This window comes from Entelurus aequoreus, linkage group LG14 (assembly GCF_033978785.1).
Source record: "Entelurus aequoreus isolate RoL-2023_Sb linkage group LG14, RoL_Eaeq_v1.1, whole genome shotgun sequence".
In the NCBI taxonomy this organism is placed as follows: domain Eukaryota; kingdom Metazoa; phylum Chordata; class Actinopteri; order Syngnathiformes; family Syngnathidae; genus Entelurus; species Entelurus aequoreus.
The window spans coordinates 8,530,836-8,553,655 of record NC_084744.1 but is presented as its reverse complement, the minus strand read 5'-3'; the positions used below and the strand labels follow the sequence as shown (position 1 = coordinate 8,553,655).

Sequence of the window (22,820 nt, the reverse complement as noted above, 5' to 3'; positions counted from 1 at the left end):
GCTCAAAATTTGGTTTCCTTTCCCTCAGTTCAGACTCAGAGATAATTTGAAATCATTCAACAAGAAGTTTAACGCGCGCACACACACACACACACACACACTTGAGTTGAGCATTACTTGGAAATTCTTATATTTTCCATTTTGCTGTTATTATCAGCATCTTCCCATTTTGTCCTTTTCTTTCGAGAAAGTTTACAGTCTGACATTTGTCACTGCTGTCAGTTAATAACTTTTTGGTCTTTGACCCATTTTGTCATTTTCTCGATTCGATCGTCACTGACCACTCTCTCCTGTCTGGCAGACATCGTTGCTGCCATCATAGCTAGCAAGCTGCCTGCAGCGGGTCATCCCTATGTTCCCCGTCCCTATGTTACCCGGGTCCTATGTTCCCCTCTACCGGGGAACTAAGGACCCTTTTTAAAAAAAAGGGTTCTATGTTCCCCGCTGCGGGGAACGTACAACACTTTTTCCAGAAAAGGGTTCTATGTTCCCCGCTGCTTCCAATGCGCGACTAAGTAAGACGCACGCAGACACGCATGACAGAGACGCGTTTAAGTTGTCGAAGGAAGGAAGTTCGCGTTTGAGTTGCTCTATCTGCTGCCGCACGCCCTGTGACAGGTTAGGTTTAGGGATGGTTTTGGTCAGGGCACAATTTCGCCAAAAAAGTGCTCCACAACGCCCTGTGACAGGTTAGGTTTAGGGATAGTTTTGGTCAGGGCACAATTTCGCCAAAAAAAAGTGCTCCACAACGCCCTGTGACAGGTTAGGTTTAGGGATGGTTTTGGTCAGGGCACAATTTCGCCAGATACAATGCAGGGAACATAGGACCCTTTTTTAGAAAAAGGGTCCTAAGTTCCCCGGTCGCATACAAAGACCCAGGAACAACCGGGGAACATAGGACCCGGGGAACATAGGACCCGGGGAACATAGGCACGCTCCCGCCTGCAGATAGCAACATTTTGGTGTCCTTTGGGAAAATATTTAGAAAGAAGACAAAAGTACACACAGTTGTACAACTATTATCTTTATGATCTTTTTTTTGTTAGTTTCTCTGTTACTGTGTGTGGCCAATTAAGCGACTTTTGGCCATACCTGGCTGGTGACATTTAGCGACTTTCTGGTTGATGTTAAGATTAATAATAGCAACAGTTCTCTTCATCTTAATGCAATTTATTGTGTCTGTCTCTCCACATTTTGCCATTAGGTACTTTGAGCTCTTGTTGGTCAGTCACTCTAAGGTACATTGTTGCTGCCATCATAGCTAGCAAGCTGCCTGCAGATAGCGACATTTTGGTGTCCTTTGAGAAATATTAAGAAAGAAGACAAAAGTACAAGACATTGTACGATTACTATCTTTTTAAAATTATTTGTTTCACTGTGTGATTGACCGACTTTGCCGCTAGATTTCGCGTCTTTTGGCCATACCTGGCTAGCGACTAAAAACATCATTTAGCGACTTTTTGGTTGTGAAGATAAGTGGTAAAAGCAGATCTTCCTGTTGGTCTTCCCACATTTTGCCATTTGGTACTTTGCACTCTTCTTGGTCACTCCAAGGCATTTGTCCCTGCCTTCAGCTAGTCACTTGGCTCTTTTGGAATATATTTCACTGTAATTGGCTCTCTCTCTCTCTTTCTCCTCAGTACAAATCAGCCTGTTCCCTTGCCATTCATCACTGACCACTCTGCTCTCCTGTCTGTCAGACATTATTGCTGCTTGCAGATAGCTTGGGGTCCTTAGAGAAAATATCAGAAGAGAAAAGTACACAATTATCTTAATTATCTTTTTTATTCAGTCAGTCCTTCAGTGAGTCCCAGTGTGTTGGCGATTAAGCAACGTTGGCATTCAATTAGCGACTTTTGGCCATACATGGCTGGCGACTCAAAAAACTAGAAAAAAAGTACAAAAAGTTGTACAATTAATATCTTTATTATCCTTAATTCCCCTGAATCCTAGAGTGTGTTGCAATTAAGCAACTTTGCTGCTAGGTTTAGCGACTCTTGTTTTGGGCATACCTGGCTAGCGACTACAAACATTATTCAGCAACTTTTTGGCTGTTAAGATTAACGTTAATAAATTAAATCCTAATACAATTTATTGTGTTGGTCTCGCCATCTTGCTATTAGGTACTTTGAATTCTTGTTGGTCTCTGCTAAGGTATCTGGCTGTTGTCTTTGCCTTCAGTTAGTCACTTGGCTCTGGAATATATTTAACTGTACTTGGCTCTCTCTTTCTCCTCAGTACAAATCAGTCTGTTCCCTTGCCATTTAGACATTTTCTTGATTGGATCATCACTGACCACTCTGCTCTCCTGCTGTCTATCAGACATTGTTGCTCCCATCATAGCTAGCAAGCTGCCTTGGTGTCCTTTGTGAAAATATTTAGATAGAAGACTAAAGTGCACAAAGGTGTACAATTATTATCTTTTCAAAATATTTGTTTCACTGTCAGTGTGATTGACCGACTTTGCCGCTAGATTTCGCGTCTTTTGGCCATACCTGGCTAGCGACTGAAAACATCATTTAGCAACTTTTTGGTTGTGAAGATAAGAGGTAAAAGCAGATCTGCCTGTTGGTCTTTCCACATTTTGCCATTTGGTACTTTGCACTCTTGTTGGTCACTCCAAGGCATTTGTCCCTGCCTTCAGCTAGTCACTTGGCTCTTTTGGAATATATTTCACTGTAATTGGCTCTCTCTGTCTTTCTCCTCAGTACAAATCAGTCTGTTCCCTTGCCATTTAGACATTTTCTTGATTCGATCATCACTGACCACTCTGCTCTCCTGCTGTCTATCAGACGAATCAGTTGATTCTCTGCTCTCAATTGTCTATGCTAGTAAGCTGTTATTCTCTGCTTTGGAGTGTTGATGCTGGGTTGCTAGTTTTCTAAATCACCTCACACACTTGAAGGAAGCAGCACCGATCATAAACACACAAACAAAGTCACACACACACACACACACACACACACACACACACACACATAGTTGGTTTATCTGTTGTGATAGGCAAAGAGCCAATGTGCAAAGAAAGAAGGGAAATATGGATCATAAACGTTTAAGTGGAGGAGCTAGAAAAAAAATTCAGCAAGAAAAGAAAAAAAAGGAATCAGTTTTACTTGAGAGTGTTCCAAATATCTCCAGCTTCTTCAGTACAAAGACATCTGCTGAAAGCAATTCTATAAATGCTACTGCAAATTCAGCTAAGGTTAGCAATGCACCTGAGCTAGCATGTAGCTCCCAAGATCCTGAGACCACTACAAGTGTAGACACTGAACCAAATGCTTCTGATGCTTATGATTCAACCAATTCAGCAGTAGCCAGTTGCTCGGATGAATGTGAGGTCACTGCACCTCTGGACAGCATAGAAAATGAGCTGAATCTTTCTTCAACACCATCTACAGTGACAACTCTACCTAGTGATCCCGCTAAATGGGCTGAGACCCTCACTGAGTCAATGAAGGAAGTTCTTATTCAAAGAGGTGCAAAATCATTTCACAACCGTCACAGCCATTATCCAGCTTCTGTGAGGAACAGTGGGCTAGGAGGCAAAACCCGATGCCTAAACAATGAACATTTTACTTCACACTTGCCCAATGGACAACGAGTACAAAGGGAGTGGCTGATGTACTCTCCCTCTACTGGTAACGTTTACTGCTTTGCATGCAAACTGTTTTCCCCAAAAACGCATTCTTTTTGACAGGCTATTGTGATTGGAAACACTCAGAAAGATTTGGTGAACATGAGCGAAGTGCTGAGCACATAACCTGCATGCAAGCAGTCTTGAATCGCGCCAAAGGTGCCACAGTTGATGCAGACCTGTTCAAACAGTTTCAGGCAGAGAGCAGCTATTGGAGGCAGGTGTTACAAAGAGTTGTTGCAGTCATTAAATTCCTTGCAGAAAGGGGCCTTGCATTTAGGGGTAAAAATGAATCGTTAGGGTCTCCTCTCAATGGGAACTACCTTGGTATTCTGGAGGTCCTGGCTGAATTTGATCCCTTTCTAAAGGATCACATCAGAAAGTTTGGGCAGATGGGTCGAGGTAATACCTCATATCTGTCCTCCACCATTTGTGAGGAATTCATTGAATTGATGGGTGCAAAAACCAAACAGGCTATAGCAGATGAACTGCAAGCAAGCAAATACTACTCTATCATTGTGGATTCAACCCCAGATTTATCTCATGTGGACCAATTGACATTCATATTCCGTTTTGTTAGCAAAGAGGGCAGTGTTGTTGAACGCTTTGTGGGTTTTGAGCCCATTACTAGCCATACAGGTGAAAGTTTGGCTAACTGTGTCATGTCTGTGTTGGAAAATCTAGGGTTAGAGCTGTCAAATTGCAGGGGGCAGGCTTATGATAATGCCAGCAACATGTCAGGGAGGTATAATGGGTTGCAGGCTCACTTAAAGAAAAGCAACCCATTAATACACTATATTCCATGTGCAGCTCACTCTTTGAATTTGGTGGGAGTCAACAGCATTGACAGATGTGGAAATGAAGTCTCTAAGTATTTTGACTTGATTCAGTCTATTTACAACTTCACAACTGCATCCACACACCGATGGGACAGGGTATTTGGCAATTCCAACATAGATCTCACACTTAAAGCTTTATCCAACACGCGTTGGAGTTGCCGTGCAGAATCTACCAAAGCACTGTGGCAGAACTACAGTAAAATAAAAGCAGCACTACAGGTTATTTCCACTGATGACACAGAGAAACGAGACACACGAACTGAAGCTGACAGTCTAGTGCGGAAGCTGGATTCACTTGAGATGGCCTTCATGGCAGGCTTTTGGGACACTGTTCTGTCCAGATTTCAGGCCACAAGTCTGCAACTTCAAAAAGCAGACATGGACCTTGGTACAGCAGTTAGATTGCTGGAATCTCTGCGCACCTTTGTTCTCTCCCAAAGAGATCTATTTGATCATTTTGAGCAGAAAGCCTTAAACATGTTGGGTGGCACCCCATCTTACAGGGCTGAACGGACGAGGAAACGTAAAAAGTTTGCTGATGAATCAGCATCCCCAGATGTTGTGCTTGAGGGAAGGCAACTGTTTCAAATAGAGACATTTATTGCCTCTATTGATCAACTGAGTTCAAGCCTTAATCACCGTCTGGAGGCCTACAAACATCTGAACAATTTGTTCAGTGTCCTTTTCTCTTTGGATACAGAGTCCAATGCTTCAGTCCTTCACAAGGCCAAGATTCTCACTGAATCATACCCATCTGACCTCAATGAAAGTCTTGGACAGGAGCTTATACAGTTCAAATCTTTTATACAGCTCAACAACACTGATGAGGAGAGGACCCCTTCAGGACTGCTCAAAACAATAATACATTTTGGACTACAGCCTACGTTTCCTAATACATACATTGCGCTACAGATTTTTCTCACTCTACCGGTCAGTAACTGTGAGGGAGAACGCTCATTCTCTCTTTTGTCAAGAGTAAAAAATGAGCTGCGCACAAGAATGACTCAGAAAAGATTAAATGCGTTATCTCTAATGGCAATTGAGAGTGAGCTGACAAGAGAGTTGGACTTCAATGATGTGGTGGATGATTTTGCAAAATTGAAAGCACGAAAGAAACCCCTTGCTTAAAGGTGCACTGTGTAAGATTTTTAGGTTATTTCCAGAATTCACCCATTCACTAATGTTAGGCTACCTGTTTTCATGAATACTTACCACCACCATAAAATTCTAAGTATCCATTATGACTTGGAGAATTGCACTTTTGCCATTTCTGGGAAGTGTCACCTGGATTGTGAAGATAGGATTGACTTTAGGCAGAAGCTTGGTGCTTTCTCTGGCAAACTGAACCTCAAGCTTCATTCTCTGCAGCTTTGCATTCTTGTGCAGACTTTCATCCACAAGGAACTTTTCAACTTCCCCACTATCGTGAAGGGGCCATCAAAAGATTTCAGTGTGTCCAGCATGTCTAGTCTCTTACTCTCCTTTCTTTGAGCCATCTCTTGTTTCTCATCTGCCCTACTCTCGAATTTTGCCTTCATGAATTTACTCCAGTTGAGTTCAACCTCCCTTTTTGCTTGTGCTGCTGCCTTGAAACCTCTGAAGCTCCTGGCTCTTCTGTAAAATTATTGACCTATTGACTGCGTTCAGTGTGCCCAACTTCTTCAGTTTGTAGTCCACCTTGCCACATTGTCTCTCCATCCCAATGTTGTGCACAGGGGTGCCATCAATGTTACTAGCCTGTTCACTGACAGGGTCCATTGGGAAGGTCTCCTCATCCATCCTCTGCCTGGCCAGGACAGTCTTCAGATGGGGCAGCATGAGATCTGTCAGCTGCTTCACTTCATCCAAGTATTCGGCAGCCACGTCTGACACTGAGTTCAGGACATGTCCAGTGCCTGTCCAGCCACTATAGCATTCTTGGAAATGGGCTATCTTGACCTGCATGCAGCCCTTGTACCATGAACTGGCCTACACCTTTCTTTGTGGTGCTCTCCGATGCATGTTATCATTTTACCTTTCTCCTTCTCCTCAAGCTTAACCACAAATAGATACAGACTTTGAGCCTCAATTTGCTGCACAGCTGCCGTTATGCCAAAGTGTTTTCCTAAGATATTATTTTATTTTTAATGATAGAAGGGAGGAAAAGGGGGCAAAAATCATGTCCGATTTAGTTTTTTGGGTGGGGTGGGGGGTTTATTTCATGATAGCTACCAACTTCCAATACATAATATCTCTCAAATGACCCAATGCACCATCACTGAAGTGGGCGTAATCATTTTCCAAAATGTTTATTTTTAGGCCATTTATCCCCTCCCCCTGTGTCTGTGTGAAACCTGTGCTTGTCAGTGTCTGTGTGGTATACCTAATAGTGTGTGTGCAGTATGTGCACTCTTCTGTACAGTACAGTGTGCATGTCTGTTCACAGTATACAGTATTTCTTGCATAGTGCGTGCGTGTGTGTGCGCCCACACGCGCGGGGGGTTGAGGGGCCAAGACCATGTCAGGCCCAGGGGGCCAAAATTTCTTAATCCGCCCCTGGGTAGCATCTCTAATTGTTACCGGGAAGGCATTCCATAGTACTGGAGCCCCAATAGAAAACGCTCTATAGCCTGCAGACTTTTTTGGGCTCTGGGAATCACTAATAAGCCGGAGTTCCTTGAACGCAGATTTCTTGCCGGGACATATGGTACAATACAATCAGCAAGATAGGCTGGAGCTAAACCGTGTAGTATTTTATACGTAAGTAGTAAAACCTTAAAGTCACATCTTAAGTGCACAGGAAGCCAGTGCAGGTGAGCCAGCATAGGCGTAATATGATCAAACTTTCTTGTTCTTGTCAAAAGTCTGCATCACTATAGCTCTTGTCTCAAAATAGGTGTACTGTCACCACCTGTCACATCACGCCGTGACTTATTTGGAGTTTTTTTTGTGTTTCTTTTGTGTGTAGTGTTTTAGTTCTTGTCTTGCGCTCCTACTTTGTTGTTGATTATCATGTACGGATGTACTTTGTGGACGCCGTCTGCTGCTCCACACGCTGTAAGTCTTTGCTGTCGTCCAGCATTCTGTTTTGGTTTACTTTGCAGCCAGTTCAGTTTTAGCTTCGTTTAGCATAGCCATCCCTAAGCTTCAATGCCTTTTTTTTGCGGCACTTGCCTTTTTGTTTATTTTTGGTTTAAGCATTAGACACCTTTTTACCTGCACGCTTCCCCCCGCTGTCGTCTGCATATTGTGATCACGACAAACCATGTTCCCGACATCTACAAAGCAATTAGCTATCTGTTGCCACCTACTGATATGGAAGAGTATTACACAGTCACTCTGCCGAGCTCTAGACAGCACAGACTGGTTTGCAAAAAATTATTTTAACCCAATTAGGTGAAATTACATAATCTCCCACGGCACACCAGGCAATGTCTCACGGTACACCAGTGTGCCGCGGCACAGCGGTTGAAAAACACTTGAGTTAGGGGGTGAAATGTCATGCATGCACAGAAAGCTTTTTCTTTTCTTTTTTTTACACTTTCTTCTTCTAGTACTAATAATTTTAATCAAAAAAACCTACTTGCTAAATCAGGCCAACATTTCAGAACTATAAAACTACCGTTCAAAAAATGTTTTTAATTATGTTGAGGAAAGATTATTCCTGTTTAGCCACGTTATTGATGGCTTGCTATCATCAATCGCTTTCAAATAAGATCCACCACCCTGAAACATTACCTGCTTCATCACAGCTGGTATCAGCGGTATCGAACCGATACTGATACTTTGTGCAAATATACCTGATGTGTTTGGTAAAAGGTAAAAAAAAAAAAAGAGTTGTTTCTGTGAAATATCTTTAAAATATATTAAATAAAATAGTTATTGTAACTGAATATTATTAGTATGTGAAAGTTCAACTCCTACCTTGTTTTTTTTATTTACATTTTTTAATCCGAAATATCAAGCAGCTAAAATGCGCCAAACATGGATAAGTGTACATATTCCCATCATGCATTGCAAGGGATTTAAATGGGTGTAATCTTGAATTATGCGTTATGCTTGGACTTTTTTATTTATTTATAATATCCACAAATTTCAGTGAGCAGGTTGTTCTATGTGTGACCATGTGTGTTGGCTTTCTGTGTTAGTTTTTTTGCTCCATGAGTGAGAAATGCTGTTTGGATTGGGCCATATATAAAAAAAATGCTTCAAAATGCAGTTTGTGGACAACAGGTTGAATTGGTGGTAAACTCTCAGGAATTATATTGTCAAATTTTGGAAATTAGATTGGAGGTACCCAACGGGCAAGATTTCTTATTAAACTTGTGACGTCTCGCGGGCCAAACTGAACACGCCCCCGGGCTGCACTTGGCCTGCGGGCCGTAGCTTGGACACCCCTCTGGAGAGGTTGCCCTCTAGTGGGTTCTTCAGACCAGCACACACTGCCAGGAATTCAGAGTATAACACTGTTTTATTTCGTTCTCACGAGGTGCGAGCCTTTTGCTTCCCAGCAACAAGTCTTTTCTGCGTCTGCCCAGCAGCACCTCCCACTCCAACTACTCGTCTCATCACGGCTGCTGCTAATAAAGGCTAGGGCTGCAACTAACGATTCATTTGATAATCGATTAATCTGTCGATTATTACTTTGATTAATCGATTAATAATCGGATAACAGAGACAAACTACATTTCTATCCTTTCCAGTATTTTTTTGAAAAAAACCTGCATACTGGCACCATACTTATTTTGATTATTGTTTCTCAGCTGTTTGTACATGTTGCAGTTTATAAATAAAGGTTTATAAAAAATAAAAATAAAATAAAAAATAAAAATTGCCTCTGCGCATGCGCATAGCATAGATCCAACGAATCGAAGACTAAATTAATCGCCAACTATTTTTATAATTGATTTTAATCGATTTAATCGATTAGTTGTTGCAGCCCTACAGGTGATTAGATAACAAGGCCCACCTGGGCCATCTACGCACCTGTCGCTGTCTTCGAGGCCGGTCCTGGCAACACCCCGTTCCGCGGCAGACACGTAGGCCACGCCCCCCTCCACACCCTCATATACATTGTCTCAAGTAACGAAAGTATTAAAAGTAACAATATTTTGATTTGAGAATTGATATTGAGCATAAAGATCTGGTATCGACGGTATCGATATTTCAGTATTGATTTCAGTCTCGCTTTCCAGGCAGGTTAGGGTGTAGGTGTCATTTCTCAAGCTGCTACCACTCTGTTGAACTGCGGTACTGCATGTTGTGTCACTTTCTCCACTACTAACATGTTGCAAAGATATCACTCGACATTTATCCTTTGTCAATTCAAATAGTTTAAAACGCCAACTCTGAAGTAAGACCACATGAAATGCTGTCTTTCTTATCTCATCTGACAACCGTCTCTCCTCTTCTGCCTCCGCCAGCGATGCCCAGACAAGATGGCAAGGTTGCCGTAGTGACAGGAGGAGACAGTGGAATCGGCTATGAGGTCGCCCGCCACATGGCCAAGCTGGGGGCACACGTTATCATAGGTACGGTATCATAGACCACACCTGCTGCCGTGCAAACATCATGACTGGAGCTGATAACTGGATTAACATACACAACCCAAAACCAGTGAAGTTGTCACGTTGTGTAAATGGTAAATAAAAACAGAATACAATGATTTGCAAATCCTTTTCAACTTATATTCAATTGAACTGAGAAACTTAACTTTTTTTTTGCAAATAATCATTAACTTAGAATTTAATGGCAGCAAGAAAGTTGTCACTGGGGCATTTTTACCACATGGCCTATCCTTTTAACAACACACAGTAAACGTTTGGGAACTGGAATTCTTTCCCATTCTTGGGAAAGAATGGGAAAGCTTAAGTTGTTCAACAGTCCGGGGGTCTCCGTTGTGGTATTTTAGGCTTCATAATGCGCCACACATTTTCAATGGGAGACAGGTCTGGACTACAGGCAGGCCAGTCTAGTACCCGCACTCTTTTACTATGAAGCCACACGCTGTTGTAACACGTGGCTTGGCATTGTCTTGCTAAAATAAGCAGGGGCGTCCATGATAACGTTGCTAGGATGGTAACATATGTTGTTCCAAAACCTGTATGTACCTTTCAGCATTAATGGCGCCTTCACAGATGTGTAAGTTACCCATGTCTTGGGCACTAATACACCCCCATACCATCAAAGATGCTGGCTTTTACACTTTGCGCCTATAACAATCCGGATGGTTCTTTTCCTCTTTGGTCCGGAGGACACGACGTCCACAGTTTCCAAAAACAATTTGAAATGTGGACTCGTCAGACCACAGAACACTTTTCCACTTTGTATCAGTCCATCTTAGATGAGCTCAGGCCCAGCGAAGCCGACGGCGTTTCTGGGTGTTGTTGATAAACGGTTTTCGCTTTGCATAGGAGAGTTTTAATTTGCACTTACAGATGTAGTGACCAACTGTAGTTACTGACAGTGGGTTTCTGAAGTGTTCCTGAGCCCATGTGGTGATATCCTTTACACACTGATGTCGCTTGTTGATGCAGTACAGCCTGAGGGATGGAAGGTCACGGGCTTAGCTGCTTACGTGCAGTGATTTCTCCAGATTATCTGAAGCCTTTGATGATATTACGGAGCGTAGATGGTGAAATCCCTAAATTCCTTGCAATAGCTGGTTGAGAAAGGTTTTTCTTAAACTGTTCAACAATTTGCTCACGCATTTGTTGACAAAGTGGTGACCCTCGCCCCATCCTTGTTTGTGAATTACATGGAATCTACTTTTATACCCAATCATGGCACCCACCTGTTCCCAATTTGCCTGTTCACCTGTGGGATGTTCCAAATAAGTGTTTGATGAGCTATCCTCAACTTTATCAGTATTTATTGCCACCTTTCCCAACTTCTTTGTCACGTGTTGCTGGCATCAAATTCTAAAGTTAATGATTATTTGCAAAAAAAAAAAAAGTTCATCAGTTTGAACATCAAATATGTTGTCTTTGTAGCATATTCAACTGAATATGGCTTGAAAACTATTTGCAAATCATTGTATTCCGTTTATATTTACATCTAACACAATTTCCCAACTCATATGGAAACGGGGTTTGTACCTTTTAGCATTAATGGTGCCTTCACAGATGTGTAAGTTACCCATGTCTTGGGCACTAATACACCCCCATACCATCACACATGCTGCCTTTTACACTTTGCGCCTTTAGCAATCCAGATGGTTCTTTTCCTCTTTGGTCCGGAGGACACGACGTCCACAGTTTCCAAAAACAATTTGAAATGTGGACTCGTCAGACCACAGAACACTTTTCCACTTTGTATCAGTCCATCTTAGATGAGCTCAGGCCCAGAAAAACCGGCAGCGTTTCTGGGTGTTGTTGATAAACGGCTTTGGCTTTGTATAGTAGAGTTTTAACTTGCACTTACAGATGTAGCGACCAACTGTAGTTACTGACAGTGGTTTTCTGAAGTGTTCCTGAGCCCTTGTGGTGATATCCTTTACACACTGATGTCGCTTTTTGATGCATTGCCGCTTACGTGCAGTGATTTCTCCAGATTATCTGAACCTTTTGATGATATTTCGGACTGCAGATGGTTGAAAAATATTGTTCTTAAACTGTTGGGCAATTTGCTCACGCATTTGTTGACAAAGTGGTGACCCTCGCCCCATCCTTGTTTGTGAATGACTGAGCATTTCATGGAAGCTGCTTTTATACCCAATCATGGCACCCACCTGTTTCCAATTAGCCTGTTCACCTGTGGGAAGTTCCAAATAAGTGTTTGAGCATTCCTCAACTTTCTCAGTCTTTTTTGCCACTTGTGCCAACATGTTGCAGGCATCAAATTCCAAATATTTGCAAAAAATAACAAAGTTTACCAGTTCGAACTTGTATTTGCAGTCTGTTCAATTGAATATAAGTTGAAAAGGATTTTCAAATCATTGTATTCTGTTTTTATTTACCATTTACACAACGTGACAACTTCACTGGTTTTGGGTTTTGAACTTATAAACGCCTCACCCTATTTTATATAGTCACATTATGTAACATAAAAGAGCATACAGCAGTTTCCATGCATTCATCCAGCACTTTGATAAATAAGATGAGAACCAACTATTCATGAAAGAGTCGTAGCAAAGCCCCACCGTTCATTGTAATCAAGAGTCTTCAATAAAGTTAAAGGTTTGTTTATTTATCCTCTTAATCGGTCATTGGAGTGCATTTAATATTTTGTGTGCGTGTAAAACTTTAATTATTCACTTTTAAAAGTGCCGACTTTTGTGATTCATTACATTGACATGATTTTATATGAGAAAACATGGTTTCGGTTTTTAGCGGGCCCTTTGGAAGGGATTAACGAAAACCGAGGCACAACTGTATGGTTGTTAATTTGGAATAGACCTCAACCTTAATCTTTAAAGTGCTTTTCAACAATGATCATGTCTTTTAAAATGATCAAACGTGCATAAGTATAATTATAAACCCAGCACAACATTCAATCAATAATAATAATAATAATAATAATAATGTGTGTGACTGTGGAGGGAATGAATAATGGGTTCTCGGTAACGCACTTTGAGTCACTAGAAAAAAATAGAAATGAATGAATCCATTATTGTTATTATTATTATTGGGAGATGGTGGGAGTGTGCTTGCCCACTCACTTCCCTGACTCATGAACCCTTGAAGACATTTCATCTTTTGTTGCATCTTTTGGAAATGTGAGTCAGAATCTTCTTCCATTGTACTCTTGTTTGGACCTCAGGGGGTTAAGGACAGAGCAGTCTTTCACTACAGTCGGAGTCACAAATGGGCAAAAAAACTTAACCCGTTGTTTGGCTAACATTAGAAAAATATGTAATAATAATAATTTTAGATTTGTTTTAGAAGACTATAGGAAGCGTGTGTGGAGGTCTTGCTCCTCCGGGTTCTTCAGACCACCAAGGACGGACATGACATTCATCGTTGTGAACAATGATTTATTTTTCAGTAAATGTTCTTTGGGTTGCTTTTCAGCCATAAGTTCTTCTCTCCATCTCGCTCGTGCTCGTGCTCGTGCTCGTCTTCGCTCTCCACTATCAACAACTCTCCTCTCTCCTTCCCGTCTGCTGCCTTTAACAGAGCGACAGGTGATCAGATAAACACTCCCAGGTGGGTCATGTACGCACCTGTCGCTGATCTCGAAGCCGGTCCTGGCACACCCCGCTTCGCTGCAGGTCCGCAGGCCACGCCCCCCCCACACAGCGTGCTTATCCACAAAGATACTTTGTCTCGTCTCGTCCTGTGTTGTTTGAACTTTCTAAGAGTCTTTCTTTGGCACTGAAATAAGGAACCGGTCAACTGGTCTCTCAATGAAATTGACACAATCTTCTTGACGAGAAGCTGAGGTTCTGTGGAATGTTTGCCCCTGGATACATGAAGGACTCAGGGAGAAGTGGAGAGTCGTGTGCCTGGCGAGTCTTTCCATTGAAGACATTGAAGATCTATCTATGTGGAACTGTGGTAACAGGTCATCCGCTGATTGGATTGACCGTCGCTCTGGTCTACGGACACATTTGGAAGACCATGGCAATTTAAGGAGCCCAGAAGCTCCCCGTCGTGATGGACGGGTTAGGTTGAGCTATGGGCACTTGGACTTTGGCAATTGAATCGCAAAATGGATGACATCTCGGAGAAGCTTTCCACTCTGCGAGGCAAAATTATGATCAATTTGAGGGCCAGAACGGAAAACTAGAGCAGACATTGGAATGTGTCTGCTCGCATTCACCAAAACAATCCTTACTGTAGCTACAATTTGGCTTCCTCTGCAAAGCCCTCGTTGTATGCACCCCAGCGAGACGATCGCAGCGAAAGACGCTCTGAAATCCCTTCCACCTTCTTCAAGAACACCTGGGAATTTTGGCTTTGTTCCGTGATGCCGAATGGAGCGTTTTCTAGGCTTATGGACAAAACACGCACCCATTGACTAATACTATACACATTTGCACAAATGCTCCCCTCCCCCATTCCACACCTTTTACGCCTAACCCCTCCGGTATAATGGTTTACAGCCCTCGAGTTATGTGTGTCGTAACGTGCTTTTGGTTGCTTGAGGTTTTTCCCGGTCTCAAACTGCTGCTTTTTTTTCCAGAACCCGCTCAAATATCAACACTGATCTAGTAATCTTACTCTTAATTTGAATTGTATTTAATAAATACCTCCTAACCTACTCACAGTTTACAACCTCGTCAAATGTTGTGAAACCATGGGTTCAATCACACAGATTGTTATTTAACACATCAACCTTAGGCTTAGGTCAGGCTGATTTAGAAAAATAAATACTAAACAAATATATAAAAAGGGTTTCAAAGAAAAAGGAAAAATAAATGTACAATTATTTTGTGCCAAAATAAATACACTAAATTATTAATGAGTATGTGTCTTGACTAAACAGTTAATATGAGAATACAGCTTCACAACTTCAGTCATCATTTTTGCGCTAAAGAAACTGCTCTTCTTTTGTCTGGGATGGTAATTACTGCCACAAGTGGTGGAAAAGTGTATTACAATTGAGTACCACAGCAGGCAGATATTTTGGCGGCCCTGTAGGTGGCGCTAACGGCCCAACAATGCCGTATGTTGTATGGGTTGTACTCAAAACTAATTCCGTCTTACTTTTGAAGTGCACTGGCAATGGAGTTCTATTCAATTCTATTTTTGTTACGAGATTATTGCGACGAAATTGACAATTCTTTTTCCACGAGTCAGCGGAACTGGTGAATGCAATAATGTTCCCTGATGTGTTGTAGCAGATTTTAATGGTGTGCTTTTTATGGCGTTTTGTGCAATCCCCTTCTGCTGTAGCCAGAATGTTGCCAATTACAGCCTTCTGCCAATTAGTGTATTTTAATTTTTGTCTCCATTGCTTCAGGGTATAACTGCTAATTTACATACACGAAGCCTTATGAACATAAACGCTATCTCGATGAGCGACGACTTCTACCTTCGTTTATCTGTTCACTGCAGTGTGCTGTATCCATGTTCGTTCTCTCAAAGATATTTACACGTGTGGATAAATTGTACGTTGAATATGAAATTATAATTTTTTTAAACAGTCTTATTAACCAAACCTTTCACAAACAGTACGTCTGCGGAGGTCCTGGACCCCCTGTTGAAGAACTCTACTTTTGAGGATAGGTCTTTATTGTCATTGCACAAGTACAACAAAACTTAGTTTTCAGCACAAACCCGTTCAAGATTAGACAAACAAACAGTGTACTGGGTTACAGAACAGGAACGCTGATGGGTCGTCACAAGGCGCCCCGTAAAAGATGGAAAAAAGGTAAACGCTGGGGAAGGATGAGTAAAAAAAAAATACAATCTAGACTGGGAAAAAACCTCCATAGCAAAGCACATATCCAACATATTACAACGTACATGTAAATAATTCAATGTATATACTCTGATGATTAACTTGTGTGATGACTGTATTATGATGATAGTATATATTTGTACCATGAATTGATTAACGTAAACCCCGACTTAAACAAGTTGAAAAACGTATCCGGGTGTTACCATTTAGTGGTCAATTGTACGGAATATGTGCTGTACTGTGCAATCTACTAATAAAAGTTTCAATCAATCAATCAATCAATCAATCACATCTCGAGATATCTAGCAACAGAGGGGAGGGAGTGGGGGGGCCATGGTGGCAGGCCGCAGCTCTCAGGCACTGCCCATCCTTCCATCACCCCTATGGGATTTGCGTCGAGGGCGTTGGATTGGGGGCTGGGGTGTGTGTCAGAAAAATTGTATGTAAATGATCAAAAAACTTTCTGTTTCTCTGAGTTCCCAATGAACAGACAAGAGGCTGTCTTTGTTGCACCAAGCCAAAGGCTTGGAAAATTCCATTGTGTACGATGGGAGGAGACGGGAGGGGGGTTATCTATTGTGATCCAAGACTTGCCCAAGCTCAATCCAGGACCAGCCCAAGCCCGAGGCATCTTTTTCTCTTGTGTTAATGTGACCAAATGTGTTTACATACCACCCATTCCTTTAGAAACAGCTGTTGTTATGTAAACAGGGAAAGTCAAAATAAAAAGAGGTGGCGTACAATCTTTTGTCAGAGCGTGGTGGTAGACTGTGCAGAGAGTACAGTCGCCACGTCTCTCCTCAAATTGAACAAAATTGAATTATGTCTCTGTTTATTTCCTTGCTTCTTGTCTTATTTAATAGATGTCGTCGATTTTTGAACCTGACAGTATGTGTGTGGTGTATATTTTTTTGTGGATGCATGTGTGTGTGTGTAAGCCTGCAGTGTGTCTCTGTTCCGCGGCCTTGATGTCGTGCAGCCAATAAGTCCAAAGTCTACAACAACAGGTGTGTGTCCATGAGAGACAAGAAGGGAGTTTGTTGTGTCTTCGCCGCACTGTCCTTCGGGAGAGTCTTGAAGCCAGGGAAACAATCCGAGTTAGGATGTTTTGTATGCGAGTGAAAATAAAATTTGCTTTTCACTCTAAATTGTCCATGACTGGTCCTCAAAATCCTGCGGGGCGGACAGTCCGATCCATCCATCCATCTTCTTCCGCTTATCCGAGGTCGGGTCGCGGGGGAAGCAGCCTAAGCAGGGAAGCCCAGACTTCTCCTCCCCCCAGCCACTTCGTCCAGCTCTTCCCGGGGGATCCCGAGGCGTTCCCAGGCCAGCCGGGAGACATAGTCTTCCCAACGTGTCCTGGGTCTTCCTCGTGGCCTCCTACCGGTCGGACGTGCCCTAAACACCTCCCTAGGGAGGCGTTCGGGTGGCATCCTGACCAGATGCCCGAACCACCTCATCTGGCTCCTCTCGATGTGGAGGAGCAGCAGCTTTACTTTGAGCTCCCCCCGGATCGCAGAGCTTCTCACCCTATCTCTAAGGGAGAGCCCCGCCACCCGGTGGAGGAAACTCATTTCGGCCGCTTGTACCCGTGATCTTGTTCTTTCGGTCATAACCCAAAGCTCATGACCATAGGTGAGGATGGGAACGCAGATTGACCGGTAAATTCAGAGCTTTGCCTTCCGGCTCAGCTCCTTCTTCACCACAACGGATCGATACAGCGTCCGCATTACTGAAGACGCCGCACCGATCCGCCTGTCGATCTCACGATCCACTCTTCCCTCACTCGTGAACAAGACTCCGAGGTACTTGAACTCCTCCACTTGGGGCAGGGTCTCCTCCGCAACCCGTAAATGGCACTCCACCCTTTTCCGGGCGAGAACCATGGACAGTCCGATGTTATCCAAAATCACAAGAGTGTCCACAGTTCTCCCCGCATCCTTCAATCATTTGTGGCAGCTTTGGGGTACTTTGAAGACTGCCAGCAACTTCCAGTGTGTGGACAAACCAGAACAACGCTTACTCCAATCAGCAGATGTCCTGTTGTCATAATTCCGAATAGGTAGATATCTTCACGTCCTTGACTGGAAAGGGTCGCCGGGAACGCGGCACTCCTTCTTCTCCAAAGAGTCCGTCGTGTGTCCAGCAACAACCGCTCCATCAATTTCGTTGAGGCCAGTTAAATGGTTCCAATGTTTAGATTCGGAGAGCAGTGCAAAAAGAGGCAACACAAAAGTTAAGACAAGACAAGACAAAGAAGCAAGCAGAAGAGATAAGGGAGAGGAAAGGGGAGCGTCCGCCCTCAATGAGTGCCAGAGAGAAAGGCTGCTATTATTCTCCCAAAGAGTCTTTAACTTTGTCACAAAATAATTTAACCAAGTTCGGAACAGGGGTTTATGCTGCTGATTTTCAATACCAACGGTCATGAGTGATATTGGCCGATACCACCATCGATACCGATCACATGTATTACCTGTAAATGTTTCAATGGATTTATGGTCAGTGCCAGTGACAGTTTGACAATATCAACACAATAGTCCCTTCATTATTTTCTTTTATTATACACAATTGTTTGAGTTGATAGTACAAAACCCCAAACCAGTGAAGTTGGCACGTTGTATAAATCGTAAATAAAAACAGAATACAATGATTTGCAAATCCTTTTCAACTTATATTCAATTGAATAGACTGCATAGACAGGATATTTAATGTTCAAACTGAGAAACTTCATTTTGTTTTGCAAATAATCATTAACTTAGAATTTAATGGCAGCAACACATTGCAAAAAAGTTGACACATGGGCATTTTTACCACTGTGTTACATGGCCTTTCCTTTTAACAACACTCAGTAAACGTTTGGGAACTGAGGAGACACATTTATGAAGCTTTTCAGGCGGAATTATTTCCCATTCTTGCTTGATGTACAGCTTAAAGGCCTACTAAAATGAATTTTTTTTTATTTAAACGGGGATAGCAGATCCATTCTATGTGTCATACTTGATCATTTTGCGATATTGCCATATTTTTGCTGAAAGGATTTAGTAGAGACGATAAAGTTCGCAACTTTTGGTCGCTGATAAAAAAAGCCTTGCCTGTACCGGAAGTAGCGTGACGTCACAGGTTGAAAGGCTCCTCACATTTCCCCATTGTTTACACCAGCAGCGAGAGCGATTCGGACCGAGAAAGCGACGATTACCCCATTAATTTGAGCGAGGATGAAAGATTCGTGGATGAGGTACGTGAGCGTGAAGGACTAGAGTGCAGTGCAGGACGTATCTTTTTTCGCTCTGACCGTAACTTAGGTACAAGGGTTCATTGGATTTCACACTTTCTCCTTTTTCTATCGTGGATCACGGATTTGTATTTTAAACCACCTCGGATACTATATCCTCTTGAAAATGAGAGTCGAGAACGCGAAATGGACATTCACAGTGAAACTGTGGCATGAAAAAACTAGCATTAACTATGGCATAGAACAAACACAAAACTGTGACATGAAACCAATACGAAACTGTGGCATGAAACAACTAGCATTAACTATGGCATAGAACAAACACGAAACTGTGGCATGAAACCAATACGAAACTGTGGCATGAAACATTATGGCATAGAACAAACACGAAACTGTGGCATGAAACCAATAATGACGCCAGCACGACTGACTGGCAAAGGCAGGCTTAAATAGTCCTCTGATTAGAAGCAGGTGCGCGTCCCGAACACCAGAGACAGGTGCAAATCATAAGTAGCCATGGTAACTAAAACAAACTCAGGTGTCAAACAGGAACTAAAAGAGTCCAAAACTAACAGAACATAACAAAACATGATCCGGACCACGGATCATGACAGTCTGCTGACGTATGCAGTAACATATTGTGTCATTTATCCTTCTATTATTAAGTCAACATTATGAGGGACAAACTGTAAAAATGTATTATTAATCCACTTCTTCATTTACTGTTAATATTTGCTTATTTTCTGCAGACTGTATTGATATATATTGATATATAATGTAGGAACCAGAAATATTAATAACAGAAAGAAACAGCCCTTTTGTGTGAATGAGTGTAAATGGGGGAGGGAGGTTTTTGGGGTTGGTGCACTAATTGTAAGTGTATCTTGTGTTTTTTATGTTGATTTAATAAAAAAAACAAAAAAAAAACCGTTTTATTTGTATTTTTTTTTAATTGTATTTCTTGTGCGGCCCGGTACCAATCAACCCACGGACCGGTACCGGGGACCACTGGTCTACATAACATGTAATGGTGGTTCTTTGGTCAAAATGTTGCATAGATATTTTTTTACAGACCATCTTCTATCTTTTAAGCAATATCGTTTTATAATTTTAGAGCTGCTGGGTTTTATGGTATTTTTTCTCTCCATTTAAAGACTTCCTTATAGTCTACATAACATGTAATGGTGGTTTTGGTCAAAATTTTGCATAGATAATTTTTTACAGATCATCTTCTATCTTTTAAGCAATATTGTTTTATAATTTTAGAGCTGCTGGGTTTTATGGTATTTTTTCTCCACTTAAAGACTTTCTTGTGGTCTACATAACATGCAATGGTGGTTCTTTGGTCAACATTTTGCATAGATAATTTTTTACAGACCATCTTCTATCTTTTAAGCAATATCGTTTTATAATTTTAGAGCTGCTGGGTTTTATGGTATTTTTTTCCATTTAAAGACATCGTTGTGGTCTACATAACATGCAATCGTGGTTCTTTGGTCAAAATGTTGCATAGATTATTTTTTACAGACCATCTTCAAGCCGCTTTCTGACCGTCATTTTGTGGGCGGGTCTTATTTACGTGCCCGTGTCTTCTCCCCGTCTGCCACGGTGTAATTTTTAGCGCTTCCATAGCGAGTCTACTGACAGATATAAGTTAGAAGTGTACGCTACCATGTGTTAGAAATGGCAACAGCTAAGGATGCATGTGCATGTACGAACCAGTCTGCCCCACAACTAGAGGATAGAGAACAATAATAGAAATGATCGACTACAGTGGTGGACTCGCGCAAAGCACTTTGGGCAAATCTCTACCTTATATCGATAATCCGCTGACATCACACTTGGGAAAATGTCACAAATTGAGCAAAACAATCTGGAGATCCCAAATACACAAAAACAGGTACCAATAGGTAAGAAAAGTTGCTTTTGCATTGGAACTTCCCTTTAAGGGGCTGATTTCAACCAATTTAATTAATGTATTATGGTGTTATCTTGCACTATTTTTAATAATGTTAATTTTTTTTTATATAGAAGACTTACTAATAACATATCTGTGAAAAAAATATACCATATTTTTCGGACTAAAAGGTGCACTCAAAATCCTTTAATTTTCTCAAAATTCGATAGTCCATAGTGGATCTAACATAATAGTGTGAGTCCAGTCCATAGTGGATTCAACATAATAGTGTGAGAGTCCAGTCCATAGTGGATCTAACATAATAGTGTGAGAGTCCAGTCCATAGTGGATCTAACATAATAGTGAGAGTCCAGTCCATAGTGGATCTAACATAATAGTGAGAGTCCAGTCCATAGTGGATCTAACATAATAGTGTGAGTCCAGTCCATAGTGGATTCAACATAATAGTGTGAGAGTCCAGTCCATAGTGGATCTAACATAATAGTGTGAGAGTCCAGTCCATAGTGGATCTAACATAATAGTGTGAGTCCAGTCCATAGTGGATTCAACATAATAGTGTGAGAGTCCAGTCCATAGTGGATCTAACATAATAGTGTGAGAGTCCAGTCCATAGTGGATCTAACATAATAGTGTGAGATTCCAGTCCATAGTGGATCTAACATAATAGTGTGAGAGTCCAGTCCATAGTGGATCTAACATAATAGTGTGAGAGTCCAGTCCATAGTGGATCTAGCATAATAGTGTGAGAGTCCAGTCCATAGTGGATCTAACATAATAGTGTGAGAGTCCAGTCCATAGTGGATGTAACATCATAGTGTGAGAGTCCAGTCCATATTGGATCTAACATAATAGTGAGAGTCCAGTCCATAGTGGATCTAACATCATAGTGTGAGAGTCCAGTCCATATTGGACCTAACATAATAGTGAGAGTCCAGTCCATAGTGGATCTAACATCATAGTGTGAGAGTCCAGTCCATAGTGGATCTAACATAATAGTGTGAGAGTCCAGTCCATAGTGGATCTAACATAATAGTGTGAAAGTCCAGTCCATAGTGGATCTAACATAATAGTGTGAGAGTCCAGTCCATATTGGATCTAACATAATAGTGAGAGTCCAGTCCATAGTGGATCTAACATAATAGTGTGAGAGTCCAGTCCATAGTGGATCTAACATAATAGTGTGAGAGTCCAGTCCATAGTGGATCTAACATAATATTGTGAGAGTCCAGTCCATAGTGGATCTAACATAATAGTGTGAGAGTCCAGTCCATAGGGGATCTAACATAATAGTGTGAGAGTCCAGTCCATAGTGGATGTAACATAATAGTGAGAGTCCAGTCCATAGTGGATTTAACATAATAGTGTGAGAGTCCAGTCCATATTGGATCTAACATAATAGTGAGAGTCCAGTCCATAGTGGATCTAACATCATAGTGTGAGAGTCCAGTCCATAGTGGATCTAACATAATAGTGTGAGAGTCCAGTCCATAGTGGATCTAACATAATAGTGTGAGAGTCCAGTCCATAGTGGATCTAACATAATAGTGTGAGAGTCCAGTCCATAGTGGATCTAACATCATAGTGTGAGAGTCCAGTCCATAGTGGATCTAACATAATAGTGTGAGAGTCCAGTCCATAGTGGATCTAACATAATAGTGTGAGAGTCCAGTCCATATTGGATCTAACATAATAGTGAGAGTCCAGTCCATAGTGGATCTAACATAATAGTGTGAGAGTCCAGTCCATAGTGGATCTAACATAATAGTGAGAGTCCAGTCCATAGTGGATCTAACATAATAGTGTGAGAGTCCAGTCCATAGTGGATCTAACATAATAGTGTGAGAGTCCAGTCCATAGTGGATCTAGCATAAT

The 22,820-nt window shown here is 41.8% G+C and overlaps 1 protein-coding gene across 4 annotated transcripts in view; it reads left to right on the top strand.

The window, feature by feature from the left end:
• LOC133664342 (dehydrogenase/reductase SDR family member on chromosome X-like) overlaps positions 1–22,820 on the top strand; it is a 214,172-nt gene that overhangs the window by 51,586 nt on the left and 139,766 nt on the right. For 3 of the 4 annotated variants that reach the window (XM_062068863.1, XM_062068864.1, XM_062068862.1), the window contains exon 2: positions 9,876–9,983. The exons of the other annotated variant lie outside the window; for it this stretch is intronic. In XM_062068863.1, coding sequence (XP_061924847.1) covers positions 9,876–9,983 — 108 coding nt within the window. The remainder of the gene's footprint in view (positions 1–9,875; positions 9,984–22,820) is intronic. 4 annotated transcript variants of the gene reach the window in all.